The 23,662-nt window shown below is 53.0% G+C and overlaps 4 protein-coding genes and 1 pseudogene across 26 annotated transcripts in view; 3 read left to right on the top strand and 2 right to left on the bottom strand.

Annotated features, from left to right (window-relative positions):
• Nucleotides 1–331: 331 nt before the first annotated feature.
• On the bottom strand, nucleotides 332–6,417 carry LAMTOR1 (late endosomal/lysosomal adaptor, MAPK and MTOR activator 1). Its single transcript, XM_054440086.2, has 5 exons — nucleotides 6,199–6,417; nucleotides 2,144–2,289; nucleotides 1,814–1,891; nucleotides 1,322–1,448; nucleotides 332–951 (listed from the first exon to the last, which is right to left on the bottom strand). The coding sequence occupies exons 1-5, from the start codon at nucleotides 6,238–6,240 to the stop codon at nucleotides 859–861; spliced, it is 486 nt and encodes a 161-aa protein (XP_054296061.1). The 5' UTR covers nucleotides 6,241–6,417; the 3' UTR covers nucleotides 332–858.
• A 687-nt stretch (nucleotides 6,418–7,104) lies between these two features.
• LOC129009185 (small nucleolar RNA U13) lies at nucleotides 7,105–7,201 on the top strand (annotated as a pseudogene).
• A 773-nt stretch (nucleotides 7,202–7,974) lies between these two features.
• On the top strand, nucleotides 7,975–12,666 carry TOMT (transmembrane O-methyltransferase). The gene is made up of 4 exons (XM_054440073.2): nucleotides 7,975–8,045; nucleotides 8,969–9,243; nucleotides 10,952–11,148; nucleotides 11,640–12,666. Exons 2-4 carry the CDS (start codon nucleotides 8,985–8,987, stop codon nucleotides 11,958–11,960), a joined length of 777 nt encoding a protein of 258 aa, XP_054296048.1. The 5' UTR covers nucleotides 7,975–8,045; nucleotides 8,969–8,984; the 3' UTR covers nucleotides 11,961–12,666.
• LOC129008182 (anaphase-promoting complex subunit 15) lies at nucleotides 12,622–15,806 on the bottom strand. Of its 9 annotated transcripts, none has more exons than XM_063672029.1 (6): nucleotides 15,679–15,806; nucleotides 14,485–14,539; nucleotides 14,200–14,329; nucleotides 13,588–13,647; nucleotides 13,132–13,269; nucleotides 12,622–12,985 (listed from the first exon to the last, which is right to left on the bottom strand). In XM_063672029.1, the coding sequence occupies exons 3-6, from the start codon at nucleotides 14,317–14,319 to the stop codon at nucleotides 12,926–12,928; spliced, it is 378 nt and encodes a 125-aa protein (XP_063528099.1). In that variant the 5' UTR covers nucleotides 14,320–14,329; nucleotides 14,485–14,539; nucleotides 15,679–15,806; the 3' UTR covers nucleotides 12,622–12,925. The 9 variants fall into 9 exon arrangements, with proteins under 9 accessions (XP_063528099.1, XP_063528096.1, XP_054296064.1 ...); XM_063672026.1 differs by having other exon boundaries at nucleotides 14,200–14,324; nucleotides 14,455–14,539; XM_054440089.2 differs by having other exon boundaries at nucleotides 12,622–12,973; nucleotides 14,455–14,539.
• Nucleotides 15,807–17,827: 2,021 nt separating this feature from the next.
• The window catches only part of LOC129008184 (folate receptor gamma), a 28,765-nt gene continuing 22,930 nt past the window's right edge, over nucleotides 17,828–23,662 (top strand). For 3 of the 15 annotated variants that reach the window (XM_063672035.1, XM_063672038.1, XM_063672041.1), the window contains exons 1-2: nucleotides 17,837–17,955; nucleotides 18,068–18,218. The gene's annotated coding sequence lies outside the window, so the exon portion shown is untranslated. Of the gene's footprint in view, nucleotides 17,956–18,064; nucleotides 18,219–19,805; nucleotides 22,876–23,662 lie in introns of those variants that run through there. The other 12 variants (XM_063672039.1, XM_063672044.1, XM_063672043.1 and 9 more) reach the window with 12 other exon arrangements.

Consider the following 23,662-nt stretch of genomic DNA (forward strand, 5'->3'; position numbering starts at 1 on the left):
CTCTCTCCACCCCCCAACCCTTCACCCCCAGGGGCTGTTGGTAATTCCATTGAGTCTAAGACAGGGCCCCCAAGAATCAAAGCTGCCTCAGATTCAGGTCTATTCAGCTTTGACAGTGTTCCCATCATCACTGGACAAGGGACAAGAACAGTCTCATCCAATCTGAGGTTAGCCCAAGCCAGGTCTCAGCTAAGAGCTGACACCCTAAACCCTTGTCTCTTGGGTTCATCTTCAGTATCCCTGGAAGATGCCCCCTTCCCCACATCTTACTCTCATAGACCTGAGTAGTCAAAAGTAGAATGGGTAGGACAGAGGGGCCAGAACCAGCACATGGATGAATATACTTCCTTTATCGAGGGTGACAAACCAAAACAAAAAAAGACCAAACATGTAAAAACCCAGGGTTCTAGAAATACAAACTCAATTCATTCAAATTCAAGCTCATCCAGACCCTGGTCACAAACCCTAGTGAGGTGCATGTGAGCACCAAGTCAGGGAGAGGGGGCAGGAGTGACTCTGAGGCCAACAGAGAGGGTGGGAAGGGGATCTCCCTAGGTCCCCTGGTGATCACCCCCCACCCAAACTGGTATCTCCACATTCTCAATGACTATGAAGACATACCAGGCTCTGTCCTTTTGGCCCCCACCCCATCCCTGGCCAGAGCTTCAAAGGCCAGTCCCAAAAGGTTCTACCCTCACTTGCTCAGGCTTCTAGCCTTCCTCTTCTCCTTCTTCACATTTTTCTCTGTGATTAGTAGCAGGTTAGGGTACTGTATAAGCCGCAGTGAGGCTGGGGGCCAAGGGGGTGGGGTAGAGATGGGATGAAGAGAGGAGAAGAGCTGTCCAAGGACCCCTCTCTTCATGGGATCCCAAACTGTACAACCAGCTCCTCTTTTGCGTCCACACGGATCTGAGAAAGTGCACTGTAGGCATAAGCAGCTATCCTGGAGACCTGAGACAGAGAGGGGCCGGGGAGGAGAGGAACAGAGGTGAGGAGGGCGATCAGGAAAAATGGGGAGGGGAGATTAGATGGTGATGGAGAAGGAGGGAATGATGGGGAACAGGAAGGCAAAGAGAAAGACAGGGAAGGGAGAGACAGAAGGAAAAGAACAAAGGGGAGTGAAACAATAAAGGTTGCGGGAAGGAAATAGGAAAGACATAAAAAGTTAAGAGAACGAGGTGGGAGGGATCTGGGGCCCACAAGGCTACCAGGCTCCCTAACTCCACCTTCCCTACCTCCTCTGAGGCAGAGTGGGTGAACCCTCTGCCATACCCTGGGCAATGTGGGAAGGGTGGGCAGGGGCAGGTGAGGGGTGTCTCACCTGCTGCAAATCAGAGAACGGGATGGGCTCACTGGCCAGCACTTGGTGGGGCTGGCTGGTAAGAGACGGCAGCGGTGGCAGCTTCTTCCAATGGGTCAGGCTGCTGCTCAGCACAGCCAAGCGGGTGCTGACCAAGAGAGAGGGGGTGGGGGTAGGCAGTTAAGCCACAGTCTGCCCTGCCCAGCCCAGGTAAGCCTCATCCCCTCAGGCCAGAGAAGCAGGGTGTCGAGGAAGGGTATCTGGGAGGGAAGGTCTCAGCTCATCACAGGCTCAATCTAGGCCCATCTCCCTTGGCCTCAGCGCCCTCAAGAGTGTCACAGGGTAAACAGGGCTGACATGAATATCTACTGAAGCACCCAAGTGATCTGTGGTCAGTCTCCAGGGCTGCACCAAATGAGAAGCTTGGACTAAGGGCCAGGCTCCAAAGCTGGAACAGTGATGGAGGGTGGGAGCCCAAGTAGCCTGAGGGACCCACGCTGGCCAGGTGCTCACCTGTACTGCCTGGCACGGTCCATGTACTCATGCTGCTCCATGCCCTGTGAGTCTGCAGCAGACACATCAATGATGTTGCTTTGGGGAGAGGAGACAGAGATGACATGACACGTGCTTCCAAGAAGGACAAACAGGACTCAGTGCCAGGTACCAACTCCAGGGCTATCTGACACCAGTTTCCCTCCTGCCTACTGGAGCAGGGCTGGACATGGAGGCACCTCTCCCTAGTGACCTTGTCCCATCCCCCATGTCCTGAGCCTAGCTCCTTCTATCCTAGCCTTTAATATGGATAGAGGAGCTCTGACCCAGGCCTGGTCCTCTGACACCTACCTGGCTGTCTTGGCAAGGATGGAAGAGAGCAGGGCCTGCTCATCAGTGCGAGCGGAAGGCAGGCTGTGGTAGTTGGGCTCGGCTCCATTGAGAGCTTTGGTAGGGGGGCTGCTAGGGTCCAGCAGCAGCTTCCGCTCCTCTCGGTCCTAGAAGTGGTCATGGGAGAGAAGTCAGCCCCAGGACCCTTAGATCCTGCCTTTCATGGGTGCTACCCTCAGCCCAGCTCTGATCTTAAACACCAAAAATATTTCTATAAGGAATATCCAAAGTGCCCAGCTTTATGGAATGCCAGATAAGACTCAGTTCCTGCCTATCCTTGGGAGCTCAGCTGAGTTGGTGTTCTAGGATAAATGAGAGTGGAACCAGGCAGTTCTAGAGGCCCTGAAAAAACGGACAGAGGCACAAAGCAGGTAGTCAGCAACAGCCCTGGAGCTTGAAAAACATTCTAGGACCTGGCAGAGAGGATACTAGAGGCTGGAAGACAGAGAAGCTGAGACATAGCAAGCAGTGGGATCTAAAGGGGAAATCAGTGCAAGTCAAGAGCCCAAGAACGGCCCTCCTCATCCCCCAGGACCAGGCCCTCCCCAGCAAAGCTGTTTGCTTCCAAGATAGAAGCCCTGGCGAGTCCAGACAAGGCCCTAGGCCCCAAGAGAAAGCAAGCCCAACCTCTCCATGGCCATTTCTCAAATTATGTCAGGGCAGGAATCCCAGCCCAGCTCTGGGTCACACAGCACAAGTGTGTTCCCTTCTTGAAGGCAGGTCCCTTCGAAGGTGTTCACCCTCCTGTGCTCTGGTGCTCTTTTCGTACGTGACTCGCAGAACCAAACTGAGTGTACAGGTGTATCCTGATCTGAGCAGTAGAGCTGTAGCCGTGTGTGGTGATTCATACCGGTAATCCCAACACTTTGGGAGCCCAAGGCAGGAGGACTGCTTGAGTCCAGGAGTTTGAGACCAGCCTGGGCAACAAAGCAAGACCTTGTCTTTGCAAAAAAAAAATTAGCTGGACTTGGTAGTGTGAGCCCTGCAGTCCCACCTACTTGGGAGGCTGAAGTGCAACGACTGTATGAACCCAGGGTTTGAGGCTGCAGTAAGCTAGGACTGTGCCACTGTACCCCAGCCTGGGCAAGAGAGCAAGACCCCATCTCAAAACAAACAACAATGGAGCTGTTCCCTCCCTTGCTAAACCACCTGAGTAGCCCATGTAAATTTTCAGCAGCCGTTACTGCTGGCCTGTGCTGATAATCACAACCCCTGAACTAATGTAAGACCAAACCAAGCTTCCTCATTGGTTTTGTCTTCCTCCTTGTCCTGTTTTAGTCCCCTGTTCTATCTACTGTAATATTTCTGGATTTGACCCTGCCTTGAGACCATCAGCTGCAAATCCCTGCTTGCTGTATCAGCAGTAAATCGGAAAAACAGACCTGCTGGGTATCTGGCCAACCAATAAAGAGCAAGAGTGCCCTGGACAAAGCCAAGGATGGGCCCAGGGGGACATCCTGGCTAATGCTGACTCACCAACCTTCAGTGCCAGACTCCTCAATGCTCCCCTCCAGGCCTACCTCAGTTCTTCAGTCTTTCCTGCTGCAGGCTCCAGCTCCCCTGCCCACAACTCCACAACTCTCCTTGTAGAGGGCTACTTCTTCCTGCCCTGCTTAGGGAGGCCCAGCCTTTTCACCTTACTCTTCTTTCTCAAGGCTAGGTTGCCCAAGTGACCTCAGGCAATTTGATCCAGTTCCCAACAGCAAGAGACAGAAGCTGTGGGCTTTGCCCCATCACCTCTATAAACTCCCAGACACCGTTCCTCCCTAAATACATAGGCTCAGTATTAAAGAGCTAAAAAAACAAAATGTTTGCCAAAGATAAAACTACGTATTTCTAAGGAAAGCTGGCTCCATAATGAGGCCCAAGTTAGCTTCCTATGTGTCTGTCCTCCCAGCTCCACTTCAGACAGATCTTCCTGCAGGACAGGGTAGTCTCTTCCCTATCAGGGGTTCTTCAAGAAGGTTGGCTGATCACTTCTTAGTCTTCAGCTAAGATCAAGTGAAGAACAAGGTTATTTTCTTGAAACCTAGACTTAAAGAAGAGGCCATGCTACCTACTTCAGAGCAGACAAATATCACCCCACTCCCAAAGTGCGAGTGGAGCATGGGTTAGGTTTGTCACATCAAGGTTAGTCTCTGCATTAGTGTAACCCAAGAGGCAGGGTTTCACTGTCTACCTTAGCATAGGCATAGCAGCCTGCCCGTGACTGGCCACCTGGTCTAGGGGCATGGCTGAGACAGCTTGGCCCCATGGATAAAGTACATGGCCTAGCGTCAGAACACCTGGGCATTAGCACTTCTCAGCTTGGCCAAATCACTTAGCTTCTCTGAACTTCTCCTCACCTTTAAATAGACATAACCCACACTAATATGACGGATATCTGGCAAGAGTCAAATTAGATAACTGAAGGCCCTTTGTAAACTGTAATGTGTTGTATATTTTTTATTATGATAAAGAGACAGAGATGAGAGTGGGAGAGAGGCCTGCCCAAGAACTGAAAGAGGGACTCTGGGATGGTGGATGGTTATGGCCCTTGCTACATGAGGCCTCAAATCACCCAGCAGTGATTAAGCACCTTCTCTGGGTGTTAGGAACAGAAATGAGAGCCCACCAAGGAGAAGGTAGAGATTCAGGAGAGCAGCAGGCCCAGCTCTCCCTTCCAAGTAGAAGCTGGTATCCCTTCTCATACGGCATTAATCCTTCTTGACTCATTCCCTGCAAGAGTCCATATTATGCTTTAAGGGACAATTTCCCACTAGGCCACAACTCTCCCAGTAGGCAGGGTTATTGTTGTCTCTTTCTCAAAAAGGTGGAGGTGAAGTGAGAGGTATTAGGCACGACACATGCCTAACACAGGGCAAAGGAAATATATGTTCATTGGGTGTATGGAGAATTGAGAACCAGAAGCCACCCTTGCTTCCCATACAAATGACATTTTCCTAGGCTTAAGCCCTTAATCCAAAATACGTTCACTGAAAAAAGAACTACTTCCCAAGTACCAGTGATATAATCTATTTTTGTGACCATCTTCCCCATTAGACTGTGAGCTACCTAAAACCTTTCTACTCTCTCAGGTCTACTATATGTTCAAATGTAGAATCCGGGCTTAGAGACGATCAAAAAAGGAGAGTGGACAGCAACTTGAGACTTCATCCTTGAATGTCAGGCCGGGCAGGGCAGGGATTAGAGTGTGGAGAGAAGTGAGAATGCACTAAGAGGAAGAGGGAGAATTTAAAACTGTACAGGTCTCCCCAGCCTAATCCTTTCTTCAAAGGGATCAGATCTACAGCCAAATTCTCAGAATAGGCATGTCTCCAGCTAAAGGAACCCTCAGACCCCAGGCAGACTGCACTGAGGCAAGCCAAACTCAGAACCAAATGAACTTCCCTCTCCATTTCTCTTTTCTCACAATCTAGCCAAAGCTAAATCCTCTTTGTTGCTTCCCAATTTCCCACATGTCCCGATGTCCTCACTGTATTAATTAAATCCTTCATTGACTAACTCAAAGGCCACCAACTTCCAGAGTCGTCCTCTGGCCCCAGACTGGCAGCGACCTTCCTTCTGCAACCCCAGGGACTAAGACGATACACGAATTCCTGATTCATCTCAGGACAGACTAACTCAGGGCCTCAGCTTACCCACCCCTAAAATGGATTCGCAAAGCCCACTAATACACAGAAGACACAGGAAGCTGGGGAAGGGAGTGTTTCCCGGGGACCTAGACTGAGGATCCTTGAATCTGGAAAGTTTTGAAGGTAGGAGCAAACGGAAGTGGTGGGAGCGAGCCGGACAGGCGGCTGCCTGCACACCCCGAGGCGGGGACTGTGTAGAAATCTAGGGCTTTAACAGGGGTAGGAGCCCGGCTTGGCGTCTCCTCTGTAATCTGTCCCCTCCAAGCCTCCGTATTCAGTGAGCCCTGCAGTCCGGCTGCCCGTCCTCCGCAGATTTCTTTCTGGGCCCCATGCCCCAGGGTCTTAGCCCTCATTCCCGAGCCCCGCCTGCCGCAGCCGCACCTGGTCCGAGTCCTCGTTCTCGCTGCTGTAGCAGCACCCCATGGCCGGGGTCGGGCCGGGCGCTCAGGCCGCGCCGAGGAGGGACGGCGTCCGTCAGGAGCCCTTCCGGTCACATGACCCGCGGCTGCCTCCCGCAGGCAACCACCCGCCCCCACCCCCCCACCCCCCCCCCCCGTATCCCCTGTGCCGGAGCTGCTTGGCCGCCTCAGTCAATACCCCGGCTTCCGGTCCCGCCCGCTAGCGCGTGATCGTTATCAACCAATGGGAAGGCGTAACCGGACACGCAGGCACGTGACGCGGGGAAGGGGCGGGGCGGATCACATGACTTCATCTTTCCAGTCTGTAAACTGGCAGTAGTGGCCGTCGTGAATTGTGTTATGCGTTCTCATGGCCACTAGGCCACTTTTCTGGGCCATTGAGCGAACTCGTACCAAATGCCCTCGTATGCCCTCGTGATACACTCTTCTAAATGCCATGCGAGGGGCGACTGGGATCCAGGCCTGACGCTCCCAGATCGTACAGTCTGGGTGCACACACAGAGGATCCAGATGACCGGTACCTAGTCGGGGAACACAGAGGGTGTATCGCCCAGCTGGGCTGGGGGTGAATACACAGAGGGTGTATTCGCCACCTGGGCTGGGGATCTGCGACTTACAGGAAGAAGGGACCTTATACTACCTTCACATGCTGACGCGGGGCGGAGATAAATCCTTGTAGAGGAGATAGAAGCCACCTCACTGACCTCTCTGCCTTCAGGCTTCTATCTTTAATTCTGCCTTTTTTTACAGCACCCATTGTAATCTAACGCACAAAGCTGACCATCAGTTCTCTTTTCCTAACCACCCCCACCAATGTCTTCCCTTCGGCCCTGAACACAGGTCCAAGTCCGTCCAAGATTGTATAGTGATCCATTTGTTGTTCATGAGCGTGTGATTGGGTGTTCACCAGCATGTGTCAAATGTGCCACCCTCAAATCTTGTTTTGGCACATTACCCGTCTGACATACCAAAGTCATGCAGAGCTTGACACCTCTCTCCCACTGCATGTTCTGGGGTGAGAGGTGGAGGGGTGGGCAATGTGTTTCACTGGACGTAGAGAAATAATGTAGTTTCCTGATTGATTTACTGGACTTTGCACATGCAGCCTGGTCTGCCTACTGTCTTCGAGACTCAATACAATGTCCTCCTGATTGCCTTCTCTGACTCCATTCTCTGGACATGTCCAGCTCCCTATGCTTAATCCTCATCCAGTATTAATTCATGCATTTATTGAATCAACAAATATTTGCTGAGAGTCTACTATGTGCCACACGTTGTTATATCTGGATATGCAGCAGTTCACAAAACAGCCAAAGTCCCTGTAGTCATGGAACATCCAATAGTGATCACACTATATTGTATTCTCTGTTCCTGGGTCAGTCTCACCTACCAAACTTGCGAGTTCCTGGAGCACAGTGACAGGTTCTGACTCTTACCTGTAGCCCAAGGCATGGCCTTGCTTACAGAAAACTTGCATATCAATGAGTATATTACAGTCACCCCATCACCTTGGCTCACCCCATGCCCCATCTTCTCATCCAAGGGATCGGAGAAGTCACCAGATCTCATACCTCTTATAACCCCTCAAATAAAGACCCTAAGGTTCTGTAAATCTTTTGAGGTTCCTGAAGGGTAGGAGGCAGCTCAAGCTCGTCCCTGGGGCTGGTAACTTGAACTGCAGGTCTCAGGTGACAGCAGCAGCCTCAGCATGAATAATTGAAAGCCATTCCAGCCTCCTGCCTCAGGGTTATCCCCCGCAGCAGGCCCTGGACTCCCTCACCTGTCCTGTGCTCTGGTCCTCCAGCCCAGGTAAGCAGGGCCCTGGATTGTGGGTTCCCAAGCACACCAGTTCAAGCCCACCGCATCACTCACCTATTCACACCCATCCATACACTCTTTCATTTTTACTCCCCGCCACCACCAGGGGCCTTGCAAGAAGTCCTGCAAGGAGGTCAGATCTGGATGAGGAAAAGAATGGTCCAGGACATGGGAGGAGAGGCCCATTCCCCATAGGTCCCTGGAGAGAAGAGCTGAGTAGAGGGAAAATGTGTGCTGTGTGTTATGTGTATGTACACATTTGTGAAGGGAATTCTGAGACAGCACAGGAGAAGAGGGGAATACAGCAGAGAGGAGATGGGGCTGGAGAATTATTACGGAATTAAAGACTCCTCCCATCCTCAGGGAAGAGCAGGCAGAGGGAGAGTGCTGGGGTGGGAAAGAGGACATCTCACTCTTAACACCCTATGGATTATTTTGATTGCCTTTTACTGAGGCAGGGCACAGTGATAGTCAAGGTGTTTTTGACTGCAAATCTATGCTTTTTTGCTACACAGCAGTGGTCAGAGGAGACCAGGCAGGCAGAGGGTAGGGTTGGGGGAAGATATCCCGGAGGGGAACTAGTGAAAGGGGTCCTGAAGAAGGGGTGACTTCAGGGATAAGAGAAACAAGTCAGGGGAACAATGTGAAGATGGGACCAGGGGTTGGGACTGGGAAGAGGTGGTTTGGGGCTGGGTGCTGAAAGTAGACAGTATAGAGTCCTTGAAAGTACACAGGCTTGGAATCACACTACCCTGGATTCAAATCCCAGTTCTGCTCTGTGACTCTGGACAAAAGACTTAGCCTTTCTGAGCCGTGGTTTGTAAAATATAAGGATAATAATTGCTACTGGCAAAAGCTACACAAATAGGCAAATTGTGGGTGTGGGTTTCCCTCCCTACCTCCCTCCACCCCAGGGCCCAGGTAGGGACCATGTCCCCTGCCATTGCACTGGCCTTCCTGCCACTGGTGGTAACATTGCTGGTGCGGTACCGGCACTACTTCCGATTGCTGGTGCGCACGGTCTTGCTGCGAAGCCTCCGAGACTGCCTGTCAGGGCTGCGGATCGAGGAGCGGGCCTTCAGCTACGTGCTCACCCATGCCCTGCCCGGTGACCCTGGTCACATCCTCACCACCCTGGACCACTGGAGCAGCCGCTGCGAGTACTTGAGCCATATGGGGCCTGTCAAAGGTCAGTGTTCCCTAGCCTTCTGCTCCAAGAAGTACCCCCAAGACAGTGAAGGAATATTTGGGATCTGTTGCTGCTTTACTGGATGAATTGGGCAGGTTCTTGATCCTCTTTTAGGGCCTCTTTTTTTTCTCATCTGGAAATGAGGAGCTTGGACTAAGTCATTTATTCAGCAAACATTTATTGCCACCTCTTTTGTTTTAGGAATGTGCTAGGTGCCAGGGAGAGGGGTAGAGGCCACAGAGATGAATGAGCCACAAATGCTGGCCTCAAAGGAACCATAATACACAGTGGAATAACCATCTCAGCAGATAACCCATAGCTTTGTAATTATCTGTCTCCACATCTTTCTTCTCCACCATGGAGGCTTCCACATACCATTTTAGGGTAGCTGTCTGCCTGGATTTATCTCAATCCCAGCATAAGTGCTTTTAGGGTCTTATTTAAGAAATTCGGCTGTGTGGTGGCTGGCGCCTGTAATCCCAGCACTTTGAGAGGCCGAGGTGGGCAGACTGCTTGAGCTCAGGAGTTTGAGACCGGCTTGGGCAACATGGCAAAAACCCATCTCTACAAAAAATACAAAAATTACCCGGGGATGGTGGCACACGCCTGTGGTCCCAGCTACTTGGGAGGCTGAGGTGGGAGGATTGCTTGAGCCCAGGAGGCTGAGGCTGCAGTGAGCTGTGACTGTGCCACTGCACTCCAGCATGGGTGACAGAGCAAGAACCTGTCTCAAAAAAAAAAAAAGAAAAGAAATTCACTGGCTGAGCACGGTGGCTCATGCCTGTAATCCCAGCACTTTGGGAGGCCAAAGCAGGAGGATCACTTGAGCCCAGGAGTTCGAGACTAGCCTGGGTAACAAAGTGAGACCCCCGTTTCTACAAAAAATTTAAAAATTAGCCGGGTGTGGTGGTGAGTAACTGTGGTCCCAGCTACTGGAAATGCTGAGGTGGGAGGATTGCCTGAGCCTGGGTGGTCAAGGCTGCAGTGAGCCGTGATCACGCTACTGCACTCCAGCCTGAGCAACACATCAAGACTCGATCTCAAAAATAAATAAATAAAAGTTCGTCCAATTCCAAGATCAGAAATACATTCAATGAGCAATAAAAGGAGAATGAAACTACAAATTCTAACAGAGACCTTTCATAAATCTGAAAGATAGGGTGGTTGTTTCTGCCTGGGACTTCATGGAGAAAGAGCAACATATGAACTGAATCTGGAAGTTCTGAGTTGGCTAGACAGATGGAGATGGGGGTGGGAAGGGCAAAGCCAGCCACACATACACATGTGGCATGAAGGAATGAGACGGCATGAAGGAATGAGACAGCATGATGGATTCTGGGCACAGTTGTTTGGGATGGCTGTGATACAGGCCACAGGTGGGAAGTACTGAGAGATGAACCTGGAAAGGTAGGATAGGATCAGGTCCAAGGTCCTGAATGCCAAGCTGAGAATCCCAAGTTCAATCCCAAAGGCCTTCAGCTCACAGGAGCCAAGGAGTAATAAGGTCAGATTTGTTGGAAAGATTCCAGGGCTGGCGTGAAGACTACACTGTAGGAGACGGGGACCAGGAGGGCAGCTGGGACTATGGTACAAGAGACCCCAGCTGGTTGGGAGCTGCAGTGAGGCAGGTGGGCATTTGAGATATCTTTCTATCAGGGACCCTGCATCCATCTCCCATGTCTTCTGCAACAGCCATCTCCCCTCATAGGTCAGATCCTGATGCGGCTGGTGGAGGAGAAGGCCCCTGCTTGTGTGCTGGAATTGGGAACCTACTGTGGATACTCTACCCTGCTTATTGCTCGAGCCCTGCCCCCTGGGGGTCGCCTTCTCACTGTGGAGCAGGACCCATGCACGGCAGCAGTAGCTGAAAAACTCATCCGCCTGGCCGGCTTTGATGAGCACATGGTCAGCCTCCCATCTCCCCAACCCAGATTTCTGTCACCCCAGGCCTTGCCCCCAGACATCCCTTGTGAGGGACTCCCATCTAAGGAGAAGGAAGCACCTCCACTCTGGGGACTGTGATGCTGGATGGTGTGTGAGCTCCTGCCCTCCTGTCCCAAGTCATCTGCACATTATTTTCTACTGGATGACAAAAGAAACAGCTAAGAGGAAGGTCTCTGGAACCCAGCAAATTTGGGTCCAGCTCTTACTCTGCCTCTTGTTAGCTATGTGACCTTGAGCAAAGCATGCATCCTCTGAACCTCAGCTTCTTCACAGGCAGAATGGAAATCACAATACTGATCCTGACTTCTTAGGTTCTGAGGTCAGAGGAAATGTGAGAACACTCATGGGGAGCTAAGCCAGGACCTGGCATGAAGTAAGCCAGATCCTGGTGGGGTCTTGACTGGGAGAACAATTCCCCCCACCCTCACCTCCAGCTCCCCCTATCCCCACAGGTGGAGCTCATCGTGGGCAGCTCAGAGGAGGTGATCCCGTGCCTACGCACCCAGTATCAGCTGAGTCGGGCAGACCTGGTGCTCCTGGCACACCGGCCACGATGTTACCTGAGGGACCTGCAGCTGCTGGAGGCCCATGCCCTACTGCCAGCAAGTGCCACTGTGCTGGCTGACCATGTGCTCTTCCCTGGTGCACCCCGCTTCTTGCAGTATGCTAAGAGCTGTGGCCGCTACCGCTGCCGCCTCCACCACACTGGCCTTCCAGACTTCCCTGCCATTAAAGATGGCATAGCTCAGCTTACCTATGCTGGGCCAGGCTGAGGTCCAGGCCCAGGGGTACTTACTGATGCCCACACCCACCCCCACCCCGACCCAAGCAGGGACCTCAGAATCCCCTCCCTTTCCTGTTCGGGGCCTTGACACATGCTGGGCTCAGGGCTAGGAAGTCTCTCTTCCCACCTCTGACCCCTTTCAGGCTCTACACTGACCTCAAGTGTCAAGTTCTGTCAGGCTGCTTGGTCTCACTAGGTCCCCTCTTTCCAGAGAGAACCATGGACTGACAGCAAGAAGCCTGGGCTCCCGACCCAGCTCTGTCACTGATTTGCTGAGCGACTCCAAGGGAATCCCCACCTCGCTCTGAGATTTAATCTTCTCTCTTAACATGAAGGAAGCTGGATGGGAGAGCTCAGGGGCCTCCCAGTTCTCGGCCTCAGAAAGCCTCCCATCCTCAGCCCATGCCATTCTGGGTGGGATCAGAGGAAGTGGCAATGAGTTAGACGCCCTGCAGGAATAGCTGGATGCAAGCTGGGCCAGAGAAAATGGCACAGAACCCTGGACCCAGGGCCAGGGATGCCCTGGCCTTCCCTAACTCTGGCCCACCTAGCCAATTAGGTGTGGCTGATGTCCCTTGAGTGCCCTCTTCCTAAAGCCCAAAAGAAGATGCTGGACTCCTCTGGGCCCACCAACAAATAGGGAATAGACATGGGGGGAAAATCACTCCTTTGTCTTTATTAAAGAAACTTAGAAAGAGACCAGACCTGGCAATCAAGGGGTGAGGTACTGGCCAGGAAGGTGGAGTGGGGCTCAGGCCCTGGGGATTTCAAGTGCAGACTGATGGCCTGGGAGGGGCCAAGGAGACCAGATCCTGGCAGCAGCTGAGGAGGTGCCCAAGGGCACTTTCAGGCACTGGGGCCATCAGCTGGTTCTCTGGGAAGGGGTTGGGGGTTGGGATGCAGGGTAGTTTGGGCTGGCCTGGAATCTCCCTGAGGCCACCCTGCCTTGTCTACCTAGATCATCCACTGGTCCTGATCCTGTTCGTTGCCTTCCATGTCCACCTGGAGAGGAGGCTGGATGTGGGTGGGGAGGGGCCTCAGCCAGCCTCAGCCCCAGATCCTGCCCCTGGCTGGATCCAGGGTTTCTGTACCCCTTGGCCATCAATTGGGTCAGGAGCAGGGCCCAGGAACAGAGGCCCTCCCCCATACCCCTTGCCTACCTCATTGACCTCTCCATCATCCGGTGACTCATTGTAGTCATTCATCTCATCCATGTCCTGCATGTCCTCATCATCCTCTGAGTCCTCTTCACTATCTTCATCGTCTTCATCATCCTCTTCTTCCTCGTCATCATAGTGCTGGTGGACAGGACAGAGCCTGTAAGCCCTACAGGCCTGCGTGGACCAGTTCAAGAACTGACCCACTTGAGCCTCTCTCTAGGGCCAATGAATGACCCCCCACCCCCTGACCCTTCCTCCTTGAGTCTAGAAGGCTGGTGCATGTTCTGCAGGACCTTAATGCTAGGCCCAATGCCCACCCCTTCTATCTCCCCTTTTTGGCCTTTACCCAGATCTGAGACCCACAACTGCTCTGGGTCAGACAGGACATTCAGAATTAGAGCAGAGCCTCGGTCCACTGCGGCCCCCACACAGGCCCCACCTGCTAGAGCCACTCACCTCTGAGGCTGGCTTGCCAATAGGAACCAGGTTGTTGTCTTTCTCTGCGATGCTTTGGAGCTGTGGGCAAAGGCACAGAGGAACAAGGCCAGAGCCCAAGTAGGGCAGGTCAGGGACATGGGACTGGCCCATTCTGTCCAGAAGACAACCCACACGTGTTGGGGAGAAGCTTCCTCCCAGTTCTCAGGGAGATACAATCCCTTTCTTGTCATCTGCCATTTATGAACTTGATCCAAATACTTAAACTCTCTGAGCCGTTTTTTTTTGTATAATTATGGTGAGGATGAAGTGAGAAACTTATCAGCCTAGAAAGCATCATCTGCTAGATCCTCAATTAATAGTCAAAATTATTTCCTATGCTTTAGGGAAAAGAGCTTCGGCTGAGTGTCAGCAGCCTGGGCTCTAATCTGGCCCAGAAGTCACATGGTACCCCTGTAAAATAGGGTACCACAAGATGAGAACCTTGGCTCCCTGGCTCCCAACCTGATAATTCCCAACTCAGGGCAAAAAGCTCTTCCTGGGTAGATTTCTGGAGTAAGGCTGGGTCATGGCCCACTGAAGGGGGTCTCTGTCTGTGCTGGGGTCTCTGTGCTGTGCTAGCTGCTCACTCACCCAGGCCTGATGCTGCTGTTCCTGCTGCTGCAGCTCTGTCTCTTCCACACAGGGTCGATCCAGATTAAACCACAGTGTCTCAGTCACACGAGGGAAGAGTGAGGGGAACAAAGTGGACATGGCTCCTAGACTGAGGGAAAGGGTCAAGTGAATGTGTTTTGCTTTGTTTTTGTTTTTAATTTGGTTGTAATTTGATTTAGGGATAGGGTGGAAGATAGCAGGAAAGCAGCCCCTCCCCCTAGGAATCAGACAGACCTGGCTTTGAGTCCTGGCTCCACCACTTACTAGCTGTTTGACCTTGGCTGAGTCACTTAACCTCTCTGGGCCTCAGTGTCTTCATCTGTAAAATGGGGATAATAACAATTATACCACTGTAAAAGTTATTCTGATAATTAAGTAAATAATGGATAAATAAAGCTGTTTGCAGGCTGTTCAAGGAGGGACGAGAATGGGAGTCAAGTGTAGGGAAAGGAATGCAGACTGGCATTATGAAATTATACAAAATTAGAGGTAGCAGGGTTCTACTGAAACTATCCCTACCTCCTCCACACACTAAAACCTGCTTTTTGACCCTTTATGATGGCCCATACCACACCCACCCAGTGTCAGAAATTTAGGACACTAACGACCTCTCATGAATCACAGCTAAATGTCGAGGTGGAGGGACTGTAGCGTATGCAAGCAGGGTTCAGTAAGACATTCTAGGAGGCATGAATAAGTGGATAAATAAGTAGATGGAAGATTGAATGGATGAACTAACATTATAAATCAGCTTTGAGCGGCTGAGGGAGCCGACCAGGAGTGCCAGATAATCTGAATTAAACTGAGGACAGGCAAACTGAGGCCCAGCGACAGGCACAGACTGGCTTTAGGTCATACAGTGAGTCGGGGCTTAGAACTCCTCCGTGAAAGGGATGAGCAGGAGAAAATAATCGATGCCTGGTCCTGCTTTTGTCTTAATTTATCTGACCGACCCAGGGCCAGCCGCTGCCCTTCCCTGTAGCTCAGATTCCCAACCCGCGTAATTAGGAACGAGGGCAAACACCCTCATGTCCAAGAAGTACTGACAGGCCAGAGATTTCGGCTCCGAAAGCCCAACCCACCGTCGCAAAGCCACCGCCCATTCTTTGCTCATTACGATAATGACCATGCAGTTGACCAACAGAAAGAAAGCAGGGCGGGTCTCAGACAGAAATTTGGCCTTATAGGGTTGCTAAACGCGAAAAAAGCGGGGCCTGGGTAGGACCAATTAACCGAAAGAAATGCTGGGTGACAGGAAGTGACACCAATGAATGACAGACCTCGTGTGACGGGGTGGGGCTTAGTCTCGAGGAAGCGGCCAATGAGCTGGAGCTCTTTAAGGGTTAAGGACTCTCAATATGGAACTCCTGGGGAGTCGGGTCAAAGGAAATGGGTTTCTCTGGGGGAAAAAGGAATGAAGGGGCAAGGAGACGGTTGCTGCTTTGCCTCTGTACTTACCGCGCCGGGAGGCTGCTGCCGGCGGCGACCCGGAAGCGCTTCACCCAGCCTGAGCGGAAGAACCCACCAGAATCCGGGACTCACCAAACGCATGCGTCCTTCGTCTCCTTTTGTTTTCCCGGCTCCCGCCCACTAAACCGGATGTGACGTTGACCTACCTTAGTCACATTGTAAGGGAAGGAAGTGTGCCGCGCCTACCTATTTGCCCCGCCTTGAGTCTCAGCCAATCGGCCTCTCCATCCTGGCTCCACCACTACGGCTCCGTTTAACCCCTGCCCCTTTGTTCTCAGTCGCCATTTGCTTGTTAACCCCTTCAGAAGAAGAGCTGACAGCAACCTTTTAGTGCGAGGGACATTCGTCCTGCTGCATCCCGGAAAACTAATCTGTTACTACTCCAGAATTGCTGGTTGATATTAACGCCTCTCCTATCTGTGCTCTCTCAGCTTCAGTTTCCCGTTTAAGCACATTCATTCTTTTTTATTTTTGCTCTGAACAAAAATATTTGAGTTACAATATTACTATATTCCAGGCCTTGCTAGAAACTGGGGATAAATCTATGAATATGGTCGCTTCCCTGGAAGACCTCACAGTCCAGGGAAGCCAAACCCTGCAGACATGCAGTAGACTTAGTGGTCTCTCTTAAGGTTGCCTGTTGAGTTCTGACATTGGAGATTATGTACAGACTTGAATGACTAGTCAGCCTCAGGCACAGCATTCTGTTGCTGGGGGAATCAGCTGCCCTCCTCAGGCCTGGGCCAAGTACCCTTAGAGATCCGCCTCGTCACCTCTCCCATTCCTTTGCTGATGCCTCTGTTCTAGTAACCTCTGACTCAGCTTCCCCTTTAGAGATACTCATGCTTTCTGGCAACAGAGGTCCTTCAAACCCAATTCCTATTAAACTCCATCACTTACCAGCCTCTTCCAGGGACAGCAGTCATCCGAATTTCCAGTACTGTCCTGGCCAGATGTGTGAGTTCTGGCAATTCCTTTTCCTCTCTCTGGACTCAGCTTTTTTGTCAACCAGCATCATAATCTCTGCCCAGCCTTCCTTCTATCCTGGGCTGATGTGAAGATTGGATAAGAATTGTTCAAGAGGTCGTGTACTGTGCATATTGAATGTGATTATATTGACAAATAGCACTGTTTGTTATAGTTTTTCATTAAAGAGTAAACTTTGCCTCTTGGAAATGACTACCTTTTTCATTCATTCAACAAATACCTACTGAGTGCCTTAGTATATGTACATCACTATTCTTAGTAGTGGGTATACAATAGTAAACAAAACAGACCAAAAAAGTCCCTCTTTTCATGCAGCCTTCATTCTGAGAGAGGTAAACAATAAAGAAGATAGATAAATAAAATATGTAGTTGTAAGATTGCAGTAAATAGAAGAAAAAATAAATCTGAGAAGTGAGAATAAAATATTTGCAGGGGAGGTGTTTTATTTTAGATTGGGGGGCCAAAGTCACTGGGAAGGTGACTTTTGAGTAAAGGTCTGAAGGAGCAGAGAGCCTTCTGATATTTGTGGAAGAGCATTTCAGAGAGAGAGAATACAAGTGCAGAGGGCCTAGAATGGCTTGGGCATAGTGTCCTCTAGGGAGAGTAATAGGAGAAGAGGAGTTGGGGAGCCAGTGGAGGGTTGTGAGTACAGGGTCCACACTGATTTACAGTTTAACTGAGTTACTCTGGCTGTTCTACAAAGAATAGACTGGGGGTAGAGGAGACAATGGCAGAAGCAAGGAGACCATTTGGGAGCCTATTATGATAATCTAGAGGTAGTGGATGAGAAGTGGTTGAATTCTGAATTTATTTAGATGGTAGAGACTACAAGGTTTGCTAACAGATGTGGAATGCCAGAATAAGCAAGGAGCCACGATTTTTGGGCTGAACAACTAGAAGATTGGTGTTGCCACTTTTTTGAGATGGGAAAGACTGGGGAGGTGATGAGGGTTTTTTGTTTTTTTTTTTTTTTTTTTTTTTTTTGGACAGGGAGCTCGGGTTTGAGTGTGTTGAGTCTGAGATGCCCATTAGAGTAGAGATGTTGGGGTGGCAGGAAGGCATATGAGTCTGCAGGTCAGGGCAGAGATCTGGGTTGGATAGATCATTTGGGAGTCATTGGCACATAGATGGTGTTTAAAGTCATGAGACTGGATGAGATCACCAAGGGAGTGAGTGTAGTTGGAAAATAGTTTCCTCCAATATTCAGAATTTGAGGAAACTAGGAAAAGCAGCAAACCAGATGGAGAAGGAAGGCCAAAAAGATAAGTAGAAATCTGGGTGAGTTGATGGTATCTTGGAAGCCATGTAAAGAAAGGGTGTTAGGAGGAGAAAATGGTCTACTACAGCCTCATTCTGTACAAAATTGTGCTTTTGTTTATTTCCCCAGCAGACCATGAGCTCCTTGAGGGCAGGGACTGAATGGTTACTATGTCCCCAGGGCCCAGCATGACCTTCTCCTGGATTCCTCATCTTCCTCCTGTGACCTGTGTCTCCATCAGTTTCTCCTCTGGCATCTTTTTCTTACAGGATTCTTACCTCAGGTACCATTTGCCCCATCCTTCCTGATAATTCCGCCTGCTGGAAATTCCCTAGTAACAGAGTTTCTTTTCAAGGTCATCAGCCAGGCTCAGTAAGTCATGATAACTGGTTAGCTGGTGACATTTATTGATTAGCAACTGAGTGCCAGACACCTTTCTAGGCCCTGGGGACAGAGGGGAAGCAGAAATAATTCCTGTCCTAGAGAAAAATAGAGTATAATGAGTACTAAGACAATTATAGACAATTATAGAGGAGGGTAATAAATGTTAAAATCAATGTATGTAGAGAATACATGAGAACACAGAGGAGGGATTGATGAATGGGTTCTGGACAAACTAAGTTTAGACTTTTGTTCCAGAAAAGGAAACATTTGAGTGGGCCTTGAGGGATGAGTAGGAGTTAAACCCTCTGGTAGATAAGTGGGAAAAGAGGGTGCACAAAGAGGCATATTTCATTCAAGGGCATGTTTGGAGAACATTGAGAATCTTGGCAGAACTAGATATGTGAAGTGGAGAGAGATGAGAAGGAATGATAAGGGACCCAGATAGGGAAGGTCTTTGGTGGCCCTGTATGGAGTGGATGGGATGGGATCTGGGCATCTTGGGTCTCACCTTTGTCTTATTGCCGACTTGCTGGGGACCCCAGGTAGATGTCTCCCCATTCACAAGTTTCCGTGTTCTCTAACATAATATCCTAACCATGTTGCCAGCTCTGATGCAAGTCCCTGGAAGGGATTCCCCTAGCTTGACCCTTTCCATTCTTAGATTTTTACATTTGCCTTATTTGTGATTTATACAAACCAGGGCCTAGGAATGGAAAGCAGGGGCAGGTTAGAGATTTCTCAACAGAAATCAATAAATCCAGAGCCCAGAGGCTGAAGATGGAAACCATGATTCTATGCAGAGAATTCTCTAGGATCCAGGAAGGGCCAGAGTTGAGTGGTGTGAATTCAGTGCTAGTGAAAGCTGCTTAACTCATTCCTTCCATAAACCTTGAGGATCATGGCTGACCCTGGTAGGGGACAGAGGAGAATGTAACAGTCACAGTCACTACCTTTCATACATATGGAGGGATAGTTGGTGTCCAGAGGGTTTTCCCACTCATAGTCTCCACTTATCCTTAGCCCAGCCCTGGGAATTCTGCCTTCATTTAGCAGATGAGGAACCTGAGGCTCAGGAAAGTAAAGCGGCTTGTCTGAGTTGAAGCTACAACTCAAGAATGTCAAAATCTTGCATAGTTCCACAAATCTTCCTTATGGGCTGGTATGTGCTTGCCGATGGGGACTCACAGAGGAATCTGATTTGAGTCCTAGTCCTCTGCAACTACCCAGTATGGTGTGGATACCAGACTAACGCAAGTCATTAGGCCCTTGAGGCCAGATCTCTGTGTGATTCATCTGTATTTCCCTGGCACCTTGCACAGTGTCTAGCACAGAGTAGCCACTCAACAAACGTTTATATAAGATGGGTTTTTTTCCCTTGGGTCTAATGGAATTATAGTTCACGTGATGAATGGTATAACAGGGATAGGTTCTAAAAAGAGAAAAGTGGCTCGCCCTCACCCTCGCCCTCGCCCTCTCCCCTTTTCAGTCTCCCTCTGTTCCCGAAGCTGGACTGTACTGCCGTGATCTCGGCTCGCTGCAACCTCCCTGCCTCGGGCTCCTGTGACTCTCCTGCCTCGGCCTGCCGAGTGCCTGGGATTGCAGGCGCGCGCCGCCACACCTGAATGGTTTTTGTGGTTTTGGTGGAGACGGGGTTTCGCCCTGTTGACCGGGCTGGTCTCCAGCTCCTGGCCTCGAGTGATCTGCCTGCCTCGGCCTCCCGAGGTGCTGGGATTGCAGACGGAGTCTCGCTCACTCAATGCTCAGTGGTGCTCAGGCTGGAGTGCAGTGGCCTGATCTCAGCTCGCTACAACCTCCACCTACCAGCCTCCTGCCTTGGCCTCTTAAAGTGCTAAGATTACAGCCTCTGCCCCGCCGCCACCCCATCTAGGAAGTGAGGAGCGTCTCTGCCTGGCCGCCCATCGTCTGGGATGTGAGGAGCCCCTCTGCCCGGCCGCCCCATCTGGGAAGTGAGGAGCGCCTCTGCCCGGCCGCCATCCCGTATAGGAAGTGAGGAACGTCTCTGCCCGGCCGCCCATCATCTGGGATGTGAGGAGCGCCTCTGCCCGGCTGCCCCGTCTGGGAAGTGAGGAGCGCCTCTGTCCAGTCGCCCAACGTCTGGGAGGTGAGGAGCGCCTCTGCCTGGCCGCCACCCCTTCTGGGAGGAAGTGAGGAGCGCCTCTGCCCGGCCGCCACCCCGTATGGGAAGTGAGGAGCGCCTCTGCCCGGCTGCCCCGTCTGGGAGGTGAGGAGTGCCTCTGCCCGGCTGCCACCCCGTCTGGGAGGAAGTGAGGAGCACCTCTGCCCGGCCGCCCTGTCTGGGAGGTGAGGAGCGCCTCTGCCCGGCCGCCACCCCATCTGGGAGGAAGTGTGGAGCACCTCTGCCCGGCTGCCCCGTCTGGGAGATGAGGAGCACCTCTGCCCGGCCACCCCGTATGGGAAGTGAGGAGCGCCTCTGCCCGGCCGCCCCATCTGGGAAGTGAGGAGAGCCTCTGCCCGGCCGCCCCATCTGGGAAGTGAGGAGTGCCTCTGCCCGGCCGCCCCGTCTGGGAGGAAGTGAGGAGCGCCTCTGCCTGGCTGCCCCGTCTGGGAGATGAGGAGCGCCTCTGCCCGGCCGCCCCGTCTGGGAGGTGACGAGCGCCTCTGCCTGGCCGCCACCCCGTCTGGGAGGAAGTGAGGAGCGCCTCTGCCCGGCTGCCTCATCTGGGAAGTGAGGAGCGCCTCTGCCTGGCCGCCACCCCGTCTGGGAGGAAGTGAGGAGCACCTCTGCCCGGCCGCCACCCCGTATGGGAAATGAGGAGCGCCTCTGCCCAGCCGCCCCGTATGGGAAGTGAGGAGCGCCTCTGCCCGGCCACCCCGTCTGGGAGGTGAGGAGTGCCTCTGCCCGGCTGCCACCCCGTCTGGGAGGAAGTGAGGAGCACCTCTGCCCAGCTGCCCCGTCTGGGAGATGAGGAGCACCTCTGCCCGGCCGCCCCGTCTGGGAGGTGAGGAGCGCCTCTGCCTGGCCGTCACCCCGTCTGGGAGGAAGTGAGGAGCGCCTCTGCCCGGCCGCCACCCCATATGGGAAGTGAGGAGCGCCTCTGCCTGGCCACCCCGTCTGGGAGGTGAGGAGCGCCTCTGCCCGGCTGCCCTGTCTGGGAGGTGAGGAGTGCCTCTGCCCCGCCGCCACCCCGTCTGGGAGGAAGTGAGGAGCACCTCTGCCCAGCTGCCCCGTCGGGGAGATGAGGAGCACTCTGCCCGGCCGCCCCGTCTGGGAGGTGAGGAGCGCCTCTGCCCGGCCACCCCGTATGGGAAGTGAGGAGCGCCTCTACCCGGCCGCCCCATCTGGGAAGTGAGGAGAGCCTCTGCCCGGCCGCCCCATCTGGGAAGTGATGAGTGCCTCTGCCCGGCCGCCCCGTCTGGGAGGAAGTGAGGAGCGCCTCTGCCTGGCTGCCCCGTCTGGGAGATGAGGAGCGCCTCTGCCCGGCCGCCCCGTCTGGGAGGTGACGAGCGCCTCTGCCTGGCTGCCACCCCGTCTGGGAGGAAGTGAGGAGCGCCTCTGCCCGGCTGCCTCATCTGGGAAGTGAGGAGCACCTCTGCCCGGCCGCCACCCCGTATGGGAAATGAGGAGCGCCTCTGCCCGGCCGCCCCGTATGGGAAGTGAGGAGCGCCTCTGCCCGGCCACCCCGTCTGGGAGGTGAGGAGTGCCTCTGCCCAGCTGCCACCCCGTCTGGGAGGAAGTGAGGAGCACCTCTGCCCGGCTGCCCCGTCTGGGAGATGAGGAGCACCTCTGCCCGGCCGCCCCGTCTGGGAGGTGAGGAGCGCCTCTGCCTGGCCGTCACCCCGTCTGGGAGGAAGTGAGGAGCGCCTCTGCCCGGCTGCCCCATCTGGGAAGTGAGGAGCGCCTCTGCCCGGCCGCCGCCCCATATGGGAAGTGAGGAGCGCCTCTGCCTGGCCACCCCGTCTGGGAGGTGAGGAGCGCCTCTGCCCGGCTGCCCCGTCTGGGAGGTGAGGAGTGCCTCTGCCCCGCCGCCACCCCGTCTGGGAGGAAGTGAGGAGCACCTCTGCCCAGCTGCCCCGTCGGGGAGATGAGGAGCACTCTGCCCGGCCGCCCCGTCTGGGAGGTGAGGAGCGCCTCTGCCCGGCCACCCCATCTGGGAGGTGAGGAGCGCCTCTGCCCGGCCACCCCATCTGGAAAGTGAGGAGCGCCTCTGCCCGGCCACCCCGTCTGGGAGGTGAGGAGCGCCTCTGCCCGGCCGCCCAGTCTGGGAAGTGAGGAGCGCCTCTGCCCGGCCGCCACCCCGTATGGGATGTGAGGAGTGCCTCTGCCTGGCCACCCTGTCTGGGAGGTGAGGAGCACCTCTGCCCAGCCGCCCAGTCTGGGAAGTGAGGAGCGCCTCTGCCCAGCCGCCACCCCGTATGGGAAGTGAGGAGCGCCTCTGCCCGGCCGCCCACTCTGGGAAGTGAGGAGCGCCTCTGCCCAGCCGCCCCGTCTAGGAGGTGAGGAGCGCCTCTGCCTGGCTGCCACCCCGTCTGGGAGGAAGTGAGGAGCGCCTCTGCCCGGCCGCCCCATCTGGGAGGTGAGGAGCGTCTCTGCCCGGCCGCCCCGTCTGGGAAGTGAGGAGCGCCTCTGCCCGGCCGCGCTGTCTGGGAGGTGTACCCAACAGCTCCGAAGAGACAGCGGCCATCGGGAGCGGGCCATGAGGACGATGGCGGTTTTGTTGAAAAGAAGGGGCGGAAGTGTGGGGAAAGGAAGGAGAGATCAGATTGTTGCTGTGTCTGTGTAGAAAGAGGTGGGCATAGGAGACTCCATTTTGTTCTGACTAGGAGAAATTCTTCTGCCTTGGGATGCTGGTGATCTATGGCCTTTCCCCCAACCCCGTGCTCTCTGAAACATGTGCTGTGTCAACTCAGGGTTAAATGGATTAAGGGTGGTGCAAGATGTGCTTTGTTAAACAGATGCTTGAAGGCAGCATGCTCTTTAAGAGTCATCACCACTCCCTAATCTCAAGTACCCAGGGGCATAAACACTGCAGAAGGCCGCAGGGTCCTCTGCCTAGGAAAACCAGAGACCTTTGTTCACGTGTTTATCTCCTGACCTTCTCTCCACTATTATCCTATGACCCTGCCATATCCCCCTCTCCGAGAAACACCCAAGAATGATCAATAAATACTTCATAAATAAAAAAATAAATAAATAAAAAGAGAAAAGTGGGAATGTTAAAAAGTGAAGAGCAGTGTGGGAGGGGAGGTGGAGAAGGCTCCTCAGAGAAGATAAGACCTTGCAGGAGGAGTTAGGAAAGAATATTCTAGTCAAGAGCAGAGAGCATGTGCAGAAGTGCAGAGGCCTGAAAGGTGTGGTGTGCC

Source organism: Pongo pygmaeus, chromosome 9 (genome assembly GCF_028885625.2).
Source record: "Pongo pygmaeus isolate AG05252 chromosome 9, NHGRI_mPonPyg2-v2.0_pri, whole genome shotgun sequence".
Lineage (NCBI taxonomy): Eukaryota > Metazoa > Chordata > Mammalia > Primates > Hominidae > Pongo > Pongo pygmaeus.